At 43.7% G+C, this 13,273-nt stretch overlaps 1 protein-coding gene across 11 annotated transcripts in view; it reads right to left on the bottom strand.

Annotated features, from left to right (window-relative positions):
* arhgef11 (Rho guanine nucleotide exchange factor (GEF) 11) overlaps positions 1–13,273 on the bottom strand; it is a 38,303-nt gene that overhangs the window by 18,641 nt on the left and 6,389 nt on the right. For 3 of the 11 annotated variants that reach the window (XR_004559083.1, XM_034165091.1, XM_034165093.1), the window contains 33 exons: positions 13,158–13,229; positions 12,928–13,035; positions 12,572–12,620; positions 12,112–12,338; positions 11,544–11,612; positions 11,305–11,409; positions 11,060–11,158; positions 10,922–10,964; positions 10,755–10,851; positions 10,530–10,652; positions 9,952–9,975; positions 9,750–9,879; positions 9,268–9,361; positions 8,315–8,344; positions 7,995–8,127; positions 7,616–7,822; positions 7,329–7,376; positions 6,285–6,436; positions 6,051–6,191; positions 5,886–5,962; positions 5,582–5,707; positions 5,392–5,509; positions 5,135–5,283; positions 4,970–5,045; positions 4,701–4,883; positions 4,463–4,544; positions 3,620–3,700; positions 3,431–3,486; positions 2,729–2,881; positions 2,414–2,647; positions 1,997–2,095; positions 799–1,106; positions 30–162 (listed from right to left, as the gene is read on the bottom strand). Coding sequence is in view for 10 of the 11 variants with exons in the window: in XM_034165091.1 (XP_034020982.1) it covers positions 30–162; positions 799–1,106; positions 1,997–2,095; positions 2,414–2,647; positions 2,729–2,881; positions 3,431–3,486; positions 3,620–3,700; positions 4,463–4,544; positions 4,701–4,883; positions 4,970–5,045; positions 5,135–5,283; positions 5,392–5,509; positions 5,582–5,707; positions 5,886–5,962; positions 6,051–6,191; positions 6,285–6,436; positions 7,329–7,376; positions 7,616–7,822; positions 7,995–8,127; positions 8,315–8,344; positions 9,268–9,361; positions 9,750–9,879; positions 9,952–9,975; positions 10,530–10,652; positions 10,755–10,851; positions 10,922–10,964; positions 11,060–11,158; positions 11,305–11,409; positions 11,544–11,612; positions 12,112–12,338; positions 12,572–12,620; positions 12,928–13,035; positions 13,158–13,229 (3,826 nt within the window). In the remaining variant the exon portion in view is untranslated. The remainder of the gene's footprint in view (positions 1–29; positions 163–798; positions 1,107–1,996; positions 2,096–2,413; positions 2,648–2,728; positions 2,882–3,430; positions 3,487–3,619; positions 3,701–4,462; positions 4,545–4,700; positions 4,884–4,969; positions 5,046–5,134; positions 5,284–5,391; positions 5,510–5,581; positions 5,708–5,885; positions 5,963–6,050; positions 6,192–6,284; positions 6,437–7,328; positions 7,377–7,615; positions 7,823–7,994; positions 8,128–8,314; positions 8,345–9,267; positions 9,362–9,749; positions 9,880–9,951; positions 9,976–10,529; positions 10,653–10,754; positions 10,852–10,921; positions 10,965–11,059; positions 11,159–11,304; positions 11,410–11,543; positions 11,613–12,111; positions 12,339–12,571; positions 12,621–12,927; positions 13,036–13,157; positions 13,230–13,273) is intronic. The other 8 variants (XM_034165099.1, XM_034165100.1, XM_034165096.1 and 5 more) reach the window with 6 other exon arrangements.

The following is a 13,273-nucleotide window of genomic DNA, read 5'->3' as shown; positions in this document are numbered from 1 at the left end:
TAACATTAACTCGGGCTCGCCTCGCTCACCGTCTCCTGAGCCGCGCTCCAAGGACGGTGTCCTGGAGATGGTTGCCGAGTGACACAGAGGCTCCTCTGACTCTTGATTGACAGCTGGCTCTCTGAGGGTTTTCAGAAGCGTGTGATGAGCCTGTTCTATTTCCTGCAGACGACACAGCTCAGGTTAACTTTCCACTCACCCAGACAGCATTTAACTCTGATGGACTTTGGCCTCATCACCATCACCGACTCCACCATCGCCATAAACGCCATCATAAATTTGGGGAAACTTTTTGACATGTTTGTAAATCAATGATTTGCAGCTTGGCCACTGTGAATGGACGGGATTCTTTCTTTTGCCATCCATCTGCATGCAGTACGTCAAAGACGACAGAAGTCGCCACTACATACATACACATATACACATATATACATACACATATATATATACATATATTTTCATATATTTTTATTTTAACTGTCCGTGGGCTTATTTTTCACTGCACCAGCAAGTCTTGCACCTCTGTGGAAACATCATAATCATAACTACAAGACTGCAAAACTGAGATTATTTTATAAAACTTTCAAAAAAAAAAGACGGACTCTATAGATGCATAACGGTTTTCCATGTGCCCACAGGTGGATGTAGTGACGCGCGGCACCAGCGCACACTCCCAGATGACACTTGAGTCCAAGCTTCACCAAACGGGTTTAACATTTGGTCGATCTCTGATGGCTAATTACAGTAAATGTTAGCGGTCCACGTTAGCGCAAAGACGGCACGTCACCAAATACTCACCCTCAGCTGGCGCAGCTTGCTCGCCAAGCACTCGATCGTGTGGAAAATCTCATCGACATTTCTGATCACGTGACTCTGGCGCCCAGTCTGCGGCAGGCGCGTTTCTTCTTCCTGTTCCGCTTGCACGGCCTCCGATTGGTTGGGATCTGGCCCGCAGGACAGCGTCTCCTCGTCCAGCTGTCCATTATCTCCGATCACTTCCTCAAACTGCTGAGGGAAGTGGGCGGCGGTGGGCACAGGAGGGTCGATGATGTCATCAGTGGCACTCTCTCCTTGTTCTGTCGGCATGACCAAGTAGAAAGTGTTTCCTAGAGCAAAGACACAATAATAAATAACACAAATAAACATTTTAATTAAATCTAGCAGCTAGTTTTAACACCACACCAGGACAGAATCAACCGCAGAGAGAACAGAGGAAAAGTTGAATAAAGTGTTTTTAAACTTGAGCATGTTATGATTCAAACCAGTCGTCAGCTGATATGGTCCTTTAAAGTTACACAAACTGTGGCCTCAGTGACATCATAAAGTGTACAACTGAGAAGCTTTTTTTTGTCAATAAACAAATAGGGGTAAATTCCATTTGTATTAACTGCAGCTGTTTGCAATCAAACCTGGACTGTGTGTGTGTGAGCATCCTTCTGCCAATGAGGCATTTTTTAAAAACATGTCAAGTTTGACGAAAATGCGCTCATTAGGTTTTCAGGAGTCCTGCTCGCAAACAAGACATGGATAAAACAACTGTTACTGCAGCGTTATACACAAGTATTATAAGAGAATAATAAAACGACAATGGCAACAACTTGATGCAATTATTTGCATTTTTATTAGTTTTTTTTATTTATTCTTTTCCTCTCACATGATAGTTTAGCACCAAAATTTGTGTGTGCTCGACTTGTACAATTTTATTATTTCTTCTTCCCATCTAAAGTTGACAGAGCAGACGTTCGAATGAGATGTCGCCACCACGGGGTCAGCGATCGGCTCCAGGTTATCAACAGTCACCAAAGCACTCATGTTTTTCAATCCAGTCTTTAAAAAAAAAAATTAAGAGCTGTGTTGTACGTACACCTTTGGAATTTTTTAAACCAATAAATTAAAACAATGAAAGATAATCACCCAAAGATCAAATGAGAACAAAATGATATGAAACCAGTGAAGATAGGAAAGTGTCTGATGTTTACGTCCAGCACTTTGTTACCCTGTGTAGTGGCCCCGCCTCTTGGCTTGGATGATTGGTCTGAGAGGAGGGAGACAACATCAGTGATGTCATCAGGAAGAGAAGAACCCGCCACCACAGCTACGCACACAGGATAGATGTGTGACGAAGAAAAGAATCGTATGTAGGAGAGGAAAAAAAAAATGCAAAGAAGTGAAGACAGAAAAGAAGAAGTCAAAGCGTGACATCAGTAAGTCGTTAAAGTGTGTAACAAAAGTAACAAATTAATCCCAGAGTGCAGAGGAAACATGCAAAGAGAGACAGACATCCAAAACCACAGAGTGCAAATCTCAATTATTTAAAAAGAAATAAAAACATAAATCTCAAAATTAACTGTTCAGTTAAATCCGAGCGATGGCAGCTGACACTTTGGAGGCTCTTTGGGATTTGATCCATTACCTTTCCTCACCACCTGGACAATGGGTCGCTCCGGCTCTGAGGGCGGAGCTTCCTCAGGCTCCTCCTCACATTCGTTGCCGCTGAAGTTCAGGATCGTTTCCAGCAACACCGGCCGCTCTCTTTCAATAAATGAGGTCCTACTATCGGCTGTCTCATTGGTGGGCGTGTCATCTGAATTGTGGCTCCACCCATCTTCTTCGAGATCTCGTAATATGAGCTGCCTTAATGTTTCAACTGTAAATACAAAAAGAAGAAGAAAACTGATTTTGGTTGAAGTTGTCCAACACATTTTAGCAGTGATGCTCTTGTTCTCACCGTGATGTAATGCGGCTTCAGCCACACCCACTGCTTGTTTGTCACCACAGAGGAATGATTCTGATTGGTCTGGAGGTGTATCAGGTGAGAGTACAATGTTGTCATCCGAGGGCTCCATTGCCATGGAAACAGACGGCTCCACCAGAGACTCATCTAGAAGATGTGAAACGACTTCAGTAAAATCATGAGGGGGGCTAACACCGGGCAAGAACTAAGTCTAGCACATGTGCACACCACAGCCTGTGCTGTTACTTAACATAAGAATTCTTAAATTTTGAAAAATAAATAAAGATAGAAAAACATGCACTGGACAACGTATGGTCTAGACAGAAAAAAAATGCCAGATGGAGATGAATTGCCAGCCCACAGCAACATGAAGGAGTGAAGAGTGGATTTATACAAGAAGCTGTCAGCTTGTGGTGTGTAACATAAGGACTCTTAACATTCTAAGAAATAAAGAAGATGGACAAATAAATGTATGCTGGACAACATACTGGATGTCATTCGACACCGTTTGGACAAAACGTGTGAGACAGACGTAGATGGTAGAAACCCTACAAGAACAAAATGTCTGATTAATTTTTTTTTTTTTTAAATCAGCTCTTTAATTCAGCTGAACGTGACCTTCCTGCATGAATTCACAGAAATACTTTTAGAACATTTTTATATTTGTAACTGATATGTGAAATCTGTTCATTTCACCTCTGTATACGCGGCTAACAGCGGAGCCTGTGGAATCGCTGCCGAGGCTTGAGTAACTGCGAACAACAAACACAACGTGTCAGTCAGGATCACGACCTCATCAAATACCAGCCCACGTGCAGGTATTCCTGAGGCGTGTACTCTGATGACCTATTTAGCAAAGTAGTAATAGTGGTAAGTGTTACTCACGACACAGGCATGGACCCCTGAATGATGAGGGGCAGTGAGCCATCAGCACATGAGATGGCCTTTTCAAGTAATTCTTTCCAACTGTCAAAAGGAAATCCAAAATCAACACATTCTGCAAAAAGTACAGTAACACACAAGGAAGATGTTCCACCTGCTCCACAACATGCAGCCTCACTTGGGTGTGTGTGTGTCTCTCACTTATAAAATAACCGGCTATACATGTAGATAAACGGGATGATACTTTTTAATGTGGAAGTATTAGTTTTGCTGTCAGACATTCATTTTCCACAGTAAATTAGAATAGACCATAAGTGGCATTATTTATATTTTCACCACTAGGGGCAATACCTCATAGAGTATCAAAAAGCGCAGCACAGAAGAAGCCAGATGTTTTTAGCCTGTTAGCACAGCATAAATTTTCATGCAGTAAAACTCATATCTCTTTGTTTTCAATGTTTGAAGCCTCAATTTTCTTCTTCATTTGTTACATCAATGCACGCTTATGAGGGAGTGGACATCAGCCAGAACAGACACAAACATGCAGCAGTGCTGGAGTAGAAATGGACATTTAACAAGTCTAAAAGTCTTGACCTTTGAATGGTTACAAAAGTTTGAAAATGCAGAAGCAGCAGAATAACAACTTAACTTAAAGGATTCATAATCCTAAAAGAGGTTCACAGTTCACAGCGCAATTAGCTCAACCCAGAGGTCCGCATATCAACGTAGTTGAACTTTAAAAGTGACTTACCAGTCATACTGGTGAAGTATTACAACCCTAGTCCTCACAGATCCTTCCCAGGGTGAAGAAAGTATTAAAAAAGTAATAATGACAATAATTCTCACGTGTTTTTCTCCTTTGGCGATGCAGCCACCAGTTCGTAGATCTGACTCTGTGTTGTGCTGATGATGTACAAGGCTTTGTTGTCTGTGGAGAAAACACATTTGACCACAAACATTAAGAGAAGCTGTGGCAAGTGTGTGTGTTTGAAGGTGAGGTGGCGTATGTTCTACGAACAAAAGGTGTGTCAGATTTACAAAACAGATCACCAACTTTGATCCTTAAAGAGTTAAAGCAGCGTACTTGTGGCTACTGAGCGGACCAGCAGTGAGTCCAGCTTCACCAAGGGGCTGAAGGTGGTCTTGGTGTCTGCGCTGCCTCCTCCACCCCCGGCCAGCCAGCGGGAAGGACCTCGCAGCAGCAGCCGGTCATCAGGGCCTTTCTGGAGCAGGACGAGACAGTCTGACAGCAGCAAGGCCTGGATCTCTGTCGGAGGAGTTCAGAGACACAAAGTTCCACTGTGAGGAAAACACAGCGGGTCCATGTGTACCCACAATCCCACAGGCACTGACCTAACTGCTTCTCTTTGCTGACTTTCCAAATGAGGGTACCTTCATGGATCATTCTCTTTGTGGTCAGGTCTAAACTCTGAGAGACAGAGCAGGAAAACAAAAAATAAAATAAAATAAACAGCAGCCTGAATTACGTGACGAACAAAAGAGAAACGATGTAGCAACCTTAAACTGAGGAGCCGCGTCCAGCCTGCGCTGGTATTGGCTGAGGCGTCGCTGCTGTTCCATTTCCCCGACAACCTCGTTGACGAACTTCAATATCCCGCGACAACAAGCGTGGGCTTGTTGGAGCGAAGGGAGGTCAGGTGATCCGGCTTTCAGAAGAAAAAAACAAAAAAAACAAAAAAAAAACACATACACAATAAAAAACACAAAATGACAATTTATGAAGCGGCCGCTAATGCGCCGGGCTCACTCCTCACCCTCCGTGTATTTGATGATGTTGTCGAGAAGCAGTGGGTACTTGGTGAGTCTCTGCATCTCCGACACCAGCAGGTCTTTGAGCTGCAGCCTCCTGCAGTGAGGACTCGACTCGCACTCCTGAACAAAAGCAGATATGACATGAGCAGAACACGTGAGTGAACGGGACGGTGCAGGAATGCCTTCACTGACCCGGATGACTTGAGCGAAGCGAGGATCTTTGCGTTCTTTGTTCCTGATGAGCTCCAGGGCCTGAGACTGTTGCCTGCACAGCTGTGACGCCTGTTCCTGAAACTCCTCCCCAGCAGCACCTTCAAACTGACAGACGCAGACAAATGGCAGTTATTAACCCAGACAGCTGGGTGCACCGCCATCAGACACAGCGTCCACAGGAGACATCCAGGTTTTAATCGATTCATCTCTGTGACCTGCGTGATTCAGACGCTCACTTTGTGGCTGCACACAGAACCAAATCCAGGTTAAAGCTGCTGCTCACCCTGGACAGTAAAACGTCACCAATCTCCTGGACAACGGGAGACTCTCTTCGATTCTTCATTCCCTCACAGAGACTGGCTGCAAAAAAAAAAAAAAAAAAAAAAAAAAGCATAATTAGCAGGTGGAGAAAAAGATTTTTCAATAAAAACATGTTTGGTAGACTGACCGTGGAGCTCGTACACCTGAGGCAAGTTGGGGAAGATGCAGGCCAGTTCATCAGAGGACAGCACAGACCGCAACTTCTGGAAGAAGACCTGGTCCAGGACCCTCAGGGTCCGCAGGTGGGACACCTCAGTGGTGTAGAGCTCTGGAGAGGAGGAAAAGGAAAAGGAGTCAGTGAGGGATCAGTACGCAACTTGAATAAGTATTATTCCGGATGAGTTTGGGTTTCTTCGTGTACCATAGATGACGGCCTGCCTGTCCACCTCCCTCGGGCTGAGTGTGGCGAGCAGCTGAGGAGGCACCGTATCCTGCCAGTTCTGACCATCAAGCAGCACCTCCTCCTCTGACGCTACCACGTCTGGCAGGAGTGCCAGCTGCGAGTCTACGCTCCTAAACCGCCGCCGCCAAACACACAAGGACAGCGCATGAGGTGGAAGCAAAAAGAGGATGGTGGAGTGGACAGGCAGATTGTGAAGAAAAGAAAGAAATGTGCACATAGATATGGAAGTTAAAAAAAAAAAAAAAAAAAAAAAAATCCAGGATTCACGAGCATCACGGATGTTTTTCAACAGAACAAATGGACATTTTTGTGATGGACTTCTGTTTGTGTCACTGAAGGATAACTATGGACTAATTTTTTTTATAAATCTACTGGAGAGATCTAGCTGGACCTGAGTGATTTTAATTTAAAACTGCTCTGGAATGTTTCAGGTCTCTGCTATGCAGTTCCCAGTGGTTGGAGCTGCTGCACGGCACATTTTTTCATATTTGTTTATTTATACTGGTGAATCCATTTCTACCACCAAAACAGTTAGTCCACATGAATAAGAATGCACATTCACTAAGCATTAGAAGAATGCTTAAAAACACATTTCATGTTTTCAAAGTCAGAGCCAAGTTATTTCTCTATAGTATTCTCATATAATGTGTGTCACATATTCAGAAACCTGAGATTGTTCTTAACAGTTTAATATGCAACACATGGGCATTATACTAAAACTACCTTAAAATGGGTATTACTGAAAGTAGAGTAAAATTGAGAAAATACCCACAGACACCAGACGATTAAGTTATTTTAAATGCTCAAATTTGATGGAAATGTGATTTACACAAGTAGGATTTTCTTTTCCACTTTCCTCAACTAATATTTCTATGAAAGCTGAGCATCAAAGACGGCATGAATGAACGAACTCCCAAACAGATTTTGAATGCAGACTCGTCCTACCTTCATTATTTCATTGCTGACAGATCAATCATCTACGGGGACAACATGAAAACTCACCTGCGCCTAGACCGAGGGGTGTATGGGGGTGTAGGGTTCTCTAGAGACCTGAGTTTGAGACAGAGTGGAGACAGAGATGGTATGAGGTGAAAAAGCTAAACTGAGCTCCTCAAATTTGTCCTCCAGGGGAGACAAACTCATCAGGGACTCAAGTCCTTATTTGACCCATGAAAAGTGATCACTGAGATTCTAAGCATGTTTGCAGGTGTTAGAGAGACCAACACAAGCTAATGGGTATGGATCTGGTGAGAAAGCACATTTAGCAGTCTGGTTTAGCAAGTCGTTACCGCGCAGAGCTGCTTGATGCCGACGACGAGGCGCTGTGCTGCAGCGCCCGGAGGCCTGGACCGTCCCTCTCCTCACCGCAGTCCTCCATGTCCACATCACTGCGAGAGCGAGGGACAGAATCTGCTGCTGAGGCGGTGCCGCGCCGGCGCCCTTCTCCTTGAGCCTTCAGCGACTCGCTACGAGCCAGACGCACAGAGACAGCCGGGCTGGAGGAAAGAAAGACAAAGAAAACAAATTCAGTTTGCAGTGGTGGGGGAAAAAAAAAAAAATACACAATGTACACAATGCAACTGATTTTTTTGTTTTTAAACCAAAGCCAATTCCAATTTTGGACAACAGTGGTCAGATTTAAGGTGATATGGAGGAACCCAGAGCTACCTGTCCATGGATTCTTCTCCCAGGCTGCCTGAGGAGAGTCTCTGGGTGTCGGTGGAATCGCTCCCCTCCTCTCCTGCCGTTTCTGTGTTGTTCTCAAACTGCTGAATGATGTTCCGCACGTTGCCAGCACGGACTGCACACACAATCATTACTTAATTGTGCAGAAAGATGAACTGGCACAAATATTTTGCAGGAAAGGCAAAAGACAGAATGAAGAGAGGCGCTAAGCTAATTAGCCACATGTAAAGATAGACAAAAGGACACCAGCTGTGAATGAACTGAAGATGAAAAATGGAAGAAAACCAAATAAAAGCATGTACCTTCAGTAGGGGACAACGGGACATGGAATGCTATAAAACCAAATGAACCAAGAAGAAATAAGAACAAAACACAATAAAACTACAGAATTCAAAATAAATATATTTTCTGGAGTCTAAGCTTTTTTTGCTCGTTTGTTTGTTACTAGTTTGAGAGGTCCTGAGACTTTATATTACAGAGTGACTTTTTATGAAAAAAAATTAAAAAATACTATCATCTATGGCCACAAGATGGCACCTGTTCCTGTCCTGAAGGAGGTACATCTGTTAAAGAAGAAGCAACAGAGGAAAAAATGTTTTCTTCGAATACCAGTTAATTAAAAAAAAAAAAAAAAAAAGCATTCAAACTGAAAGACCGCACTCTGGAATAAAACGAGGGAATATAACTGTTTATATTTCTCTGAACAACATTTGTTTAGATGTGCGAGTTAACAAGAACAGCTCTGTTGAGAGTCATGTGCTGAACACAGAAGAAGCAGAAGCAGCAGCTAACCTAAGGAAACTGTAAGTCCATTATCTTTGACCAATGCTTCAAAGAGTTTTCAAACCTCACGTACGACTGTCTGTTTAGTGGCCAAAAGAAGCGGTTTCCTCGTGTTTTGTGCCTGCTGCAGTAACGTTAATTTGCTCGTTCATCCATGTTTCCGTTATAAATAAATAATACACTGATTAAATTAATTCTGTTTCCTGCTGCTTAAAGTGGCAAGAACATGTCTGAAAATTTAATCCGATTTATACTTATTTATTTTTCCTCTTCATGACGCATCTCTTGGACAGTTGCAACTTATATTCCAGAAAATACAGTACATTAAGGAACAAATCAAGGACAGAAAATATACATTTATTATCTGTACGATAAATTAAAATGATGGTTTTAAAAACTGAAGTACAGCATAACCCCAAAGTGAAGAAACACGAGCATGATGGTCTTTAGAACTCTGTGTGTCTGTATTTACTGGACTGGGACGTGGTCCGAGGTTTGCCAATGTACTTCAGGATGGGGTTCCTCCTTTTATCCTCACCATCTTTGTCTTTCTTGGCACCACTTAGCTGGGGAGAGCAAAACAAACAGGTCACATCTCATAATCAACAAACGTATTTCTAGTTATCCCCACTTATGTCTTTATTAGAAATAGCTTTTTTTCCTGGGAAGCCCCACTGGGACTCAACCGGAAAGTCCAATCAAGGACCGTCAAAATCAAATAGAGAAATTCTATGAACTGTTTGTCAGACAATCACTGGACGGCGCACTGTGCAAACACTGGCGGCATTAGGCCGATGGACCGTCGTCCAAAGGACTAAAGAGGAGCATTAGTTCCGACTCATTTACCCAAAATGCATTTCTCTTCAAAAGTTCCACGTCCAAGTCGCGAGTTACGTTTTCTCCTGAGCTCTCTGACAGGGAATAACTAAAAGTTTGTTCCTACGTCCGACTTGCCTTCTTCGTTTTTAAGAAGGCGAGCCACTTCTCCTTCTCTGTGCTTAGACTGGGGAACACCTTGGAGTCTCTGAGCTTGATCCCAGAATGTCGCAGGTAAAGGAGCACCGCCGACGCCAAAGGAGAGCTGCTGGGATGAGACGGTGCAAACATGAGGTGCAGATGACACAGGTTAACGTAGGAGATGAGACTCTTGGCTTACCTTCTGTCCTCTTCGTGCTTTGATCTGCAGCGGGAACAGAAAGAGAGACATAAAAACACTTTCAACTTGTTCCACAAAATCTGAAAGGAATATTCAGGAGGATTCCTTAAAGTTAAATCCACTTCTTCCTTCAGGTGTATAAAACGGTTTTCTGCAGTAATGTGACACAGCTCGGCCCATGCGGATGGAAAGTCGCCGTTAATGTCAGGTGGTTTTGCAGGAGTTGCAGCTGTGATCGTGACCTTTGCTATCGGAGTGAGCTCCCTCTGTCGCCTTGTAATTACACTTTTATTGGACTGTGAACACCTGACACTGTTGCTCGGCAACATTACTTGATGAGCACCACACGTCCCAGCAGAATAATCCACCTGCAGGCGGCTTTAGGCACCTTACAAGTCTCACTTTTGGACAACTAGGACTTATCAGTTAAAAACCTTATCAGAAAGGAAAAACCTGACTGTCTACCACGAGGCATCACTTGTTTTAAGACCGGGCGCTTGGAGCATGTCCACCGCCTGTTGTAGCTCTTGTGTCTGCAGTTTGGAAAATAAACAGTGGTGCAGATGTTACGAACTTACAATATCTCCCAGAGGGCGGTGACCTGTCTGTCCACCACTTGTCTCTCTTTCGCCGTGTCTCCATCCAGCTGCAACAGGTCTCCCTCCCCAAAAAGGGAACCGAGGCCCATCATCTGCTTGTTCCTAACAGACACAGAACCACAAGGCAACAGGTGAGTACAAACTCTGACAAAGAGCAGTGCAGGCACAATCAACATCTGAGGTTTAAATAGACTTTTTTTGGACCTGTAGTCCTGGATCTGTTCCTGGATGTCTGGGAGGACCTGCTGCTGCAGCTCAGACAGAGGCCCCCGGATGTCCTCCTGTGCATGAAGACGACTCTCTGAAGGGACAAAGAACAGATCTTAAACAAGAAAACACAAGAAACACGACTCTGACTTCACTCATCCTACCGATGTCAGTGAGATACTCCTGGTGGACTTTGATTCTCAGAGGCTACAGGAGGGGAGACAAGAACATTTACTAATCAATTATTCTTCTGAAGATTCCACCAAAGGAAGCAATGTTCTAAAAAAATGCAGATGACATACAGCGTCTGCAGCTAGGAAATGGGAGCAGATCTGAGGTGCGAGTGAGCGAGCGTCTTTAGAACTGGATCCCAGGTAGGCCTCAGCCGACAGGTAAAACAGCTAACAGACACATACAAACATGTTCAAAAACCTCAAACCCAAGGCCATGATGAGACTTTATTATCTGCCAAAATTAGAAAACGCTGCTTTGAAGGCGTCAGAATACTTAAGATCACAGAATAAATGAGCATCTCCTGCAGACTGACCAGGGGGTTGGGGTCAAGGAGCTGGCTGAAGACGTATCTCATGAACACCATCATGTGAGCCGGCCGAGACTTCAGCAGCTCAATATCCTGGAACGGACCATCCATCTGAGCAGACGGCAGGTCAGAGAAAGAAGAGCAGAGGCAAGAGGAAAAACAAAGTGTGGATGTGACCAAAAAAAAAAAAAAAAAAAAAACACCTCAGAGGATGAGACAGGACAGTGAGGATTTATCTTCCTCACCTCATTGTATGCATACCCGCCATCATCTTCATCCTCCTCCTCTGGACCAATGATCTGGACCTTTCCACCCTTTCAACAGAGACATCGTTAAGAAAAACAGAGTATTTCAAGAAAAGTCCAAGTGAAGCTGTGATTTCTCACAAACTGTTGGGCATAGTCAGTTGTTCTTCTAGGTTCAGGCGGCTTTAAGTCCAGAAATGTTTTACAGCCTGTGGTATTACACCCACCAAGCCATGACACACACACACACACAGCAGCTTCGTTTTTGATAATATAGCAAAGATATTTAATGCAACGTCGCACGCTTTTTCGTTTTAAATATCTGCAGGTGCTGATTGTGCACGCCCAATAAACACGAGCTGGACATATGAACAAAATGGCTGCGATCAGGTTTGAATTAGTTTTTTTAATTAATCAAACAGATCACAGCTATTTTGTCCATGTGTGAAGATCTTCAAGTATGAAATGTTGTGACCATTTGTACTTTAAAAGTGCAGCTTGCTGAGCTTTTGGTACGTTTGTCTGGAAATGATGCGTGTGTGTGTGTGTGTGTGTATTTCCATCTCACCGAATCAGAGGGGGGGCGTGTGTCGGAGTTCTGCCGTCGGTGCTGTGGGGTCCTGAAGGAGAAGGATGAAGGGGAGGAGTGGGGACTCTCAAAGGCCTGGGGAGGAGGTGGAGGAGGAGGAAGGATGAAGGGGGCGGGATGAGTGGAATCACCACATACACAAACATCCTCAGCGGTTCTGCAGCCTACCTCCAAATCGGCATCACTCGAGTCCACCGATACCCGACCTGCAGTTTTAAACACAGATTAAAAAACAACAACAACTCTGTTTTCGTAAGATCTTGACAGACTTCAGGGAAAGATCCAACCGAAAGGAAACCAGGTTTTAGATGACAATTAATTAATGAAATAATAAGAACCAAAGGATGAGACCAAATAACTGTAATGTCACAAATTCATTCCGCTGTTATAACCTCAATTTTAGCTTCAAGAATGATGATTCAATCAAGACAATACAAACCTTCTCCTGCAGTCACATAGCTGGTGACAGAGTCCGATCGGCTTCCCTCCTGCAGAAGAATTACACCAGTTCATTTAACGCTCCCACCGAGACGTTTAAAAATACACGAGCACCAAGCAAAGAAAATGAATTCCTGCAGGAGCTAATGTGGGTTTTTTTTTCTGAACTTCTCAGAGCAATTTAGATGCAACTTCATAGATCATTTGGTTTATTCAGACATGTAATGAGTAATTAAACTCAGATTATCATCAGGATTTTCTTATCTTGTACCCTGGTGTCCTGATTTTGTAATGTTTACTACAAAAGATCTTTTCATTGGTGCGTGTGTGTGTGTGTGTGTCTGCTGGAGACCTCACCACATCTTGCTGAATCTTCACTCTGACTTGGTGCGCTCGCCTCTTGGCACTTTCAATCCGCTCCTCCAGCAACGATGACGGGTTTCGCAGCTGCTCCTGCATCAAGTTCTGCAAACCCGTGTAGCGTTTGTCACCAACAGCAGTATTTATTTGTTTTTCAGTTTATCAGAAGTTCACCGTGAGGTAAAGACAATTCCGCTTTGTTAGATGACTTTCCAGCGTTTGTATACCTGCAGCTCGGCTTCTTCCTGCTCCAGCATTTTCCTGAGAATCTGACTTGCATGTTTCTGAACTTCAGGGTCCTAAAAACAACAGAAACTGTGAATCCTCAAAACCACATAATTCT

The sequence above is a fragment of the Thalassophryne amazonica genome, chromosome 23 (genome assembly GCF_902500255.1).
Source record: "Thalassophryne amazonica chromosome 23, fThaAma1.1, whole genome shotgun sequence".
NCBI classification, from domain to species: Eukaryota; Metazoa; Chordata; class Actinopteri; order Batrachoidiformes; family Batrachoididae; genus Thalassophryne; species Thalassophryne amazonica.
The sequence above is the reverse complement of the archived record's forward strand: the minus strand, read 5'-3'. Positions and strand labels throughout refer to the sequence as shown.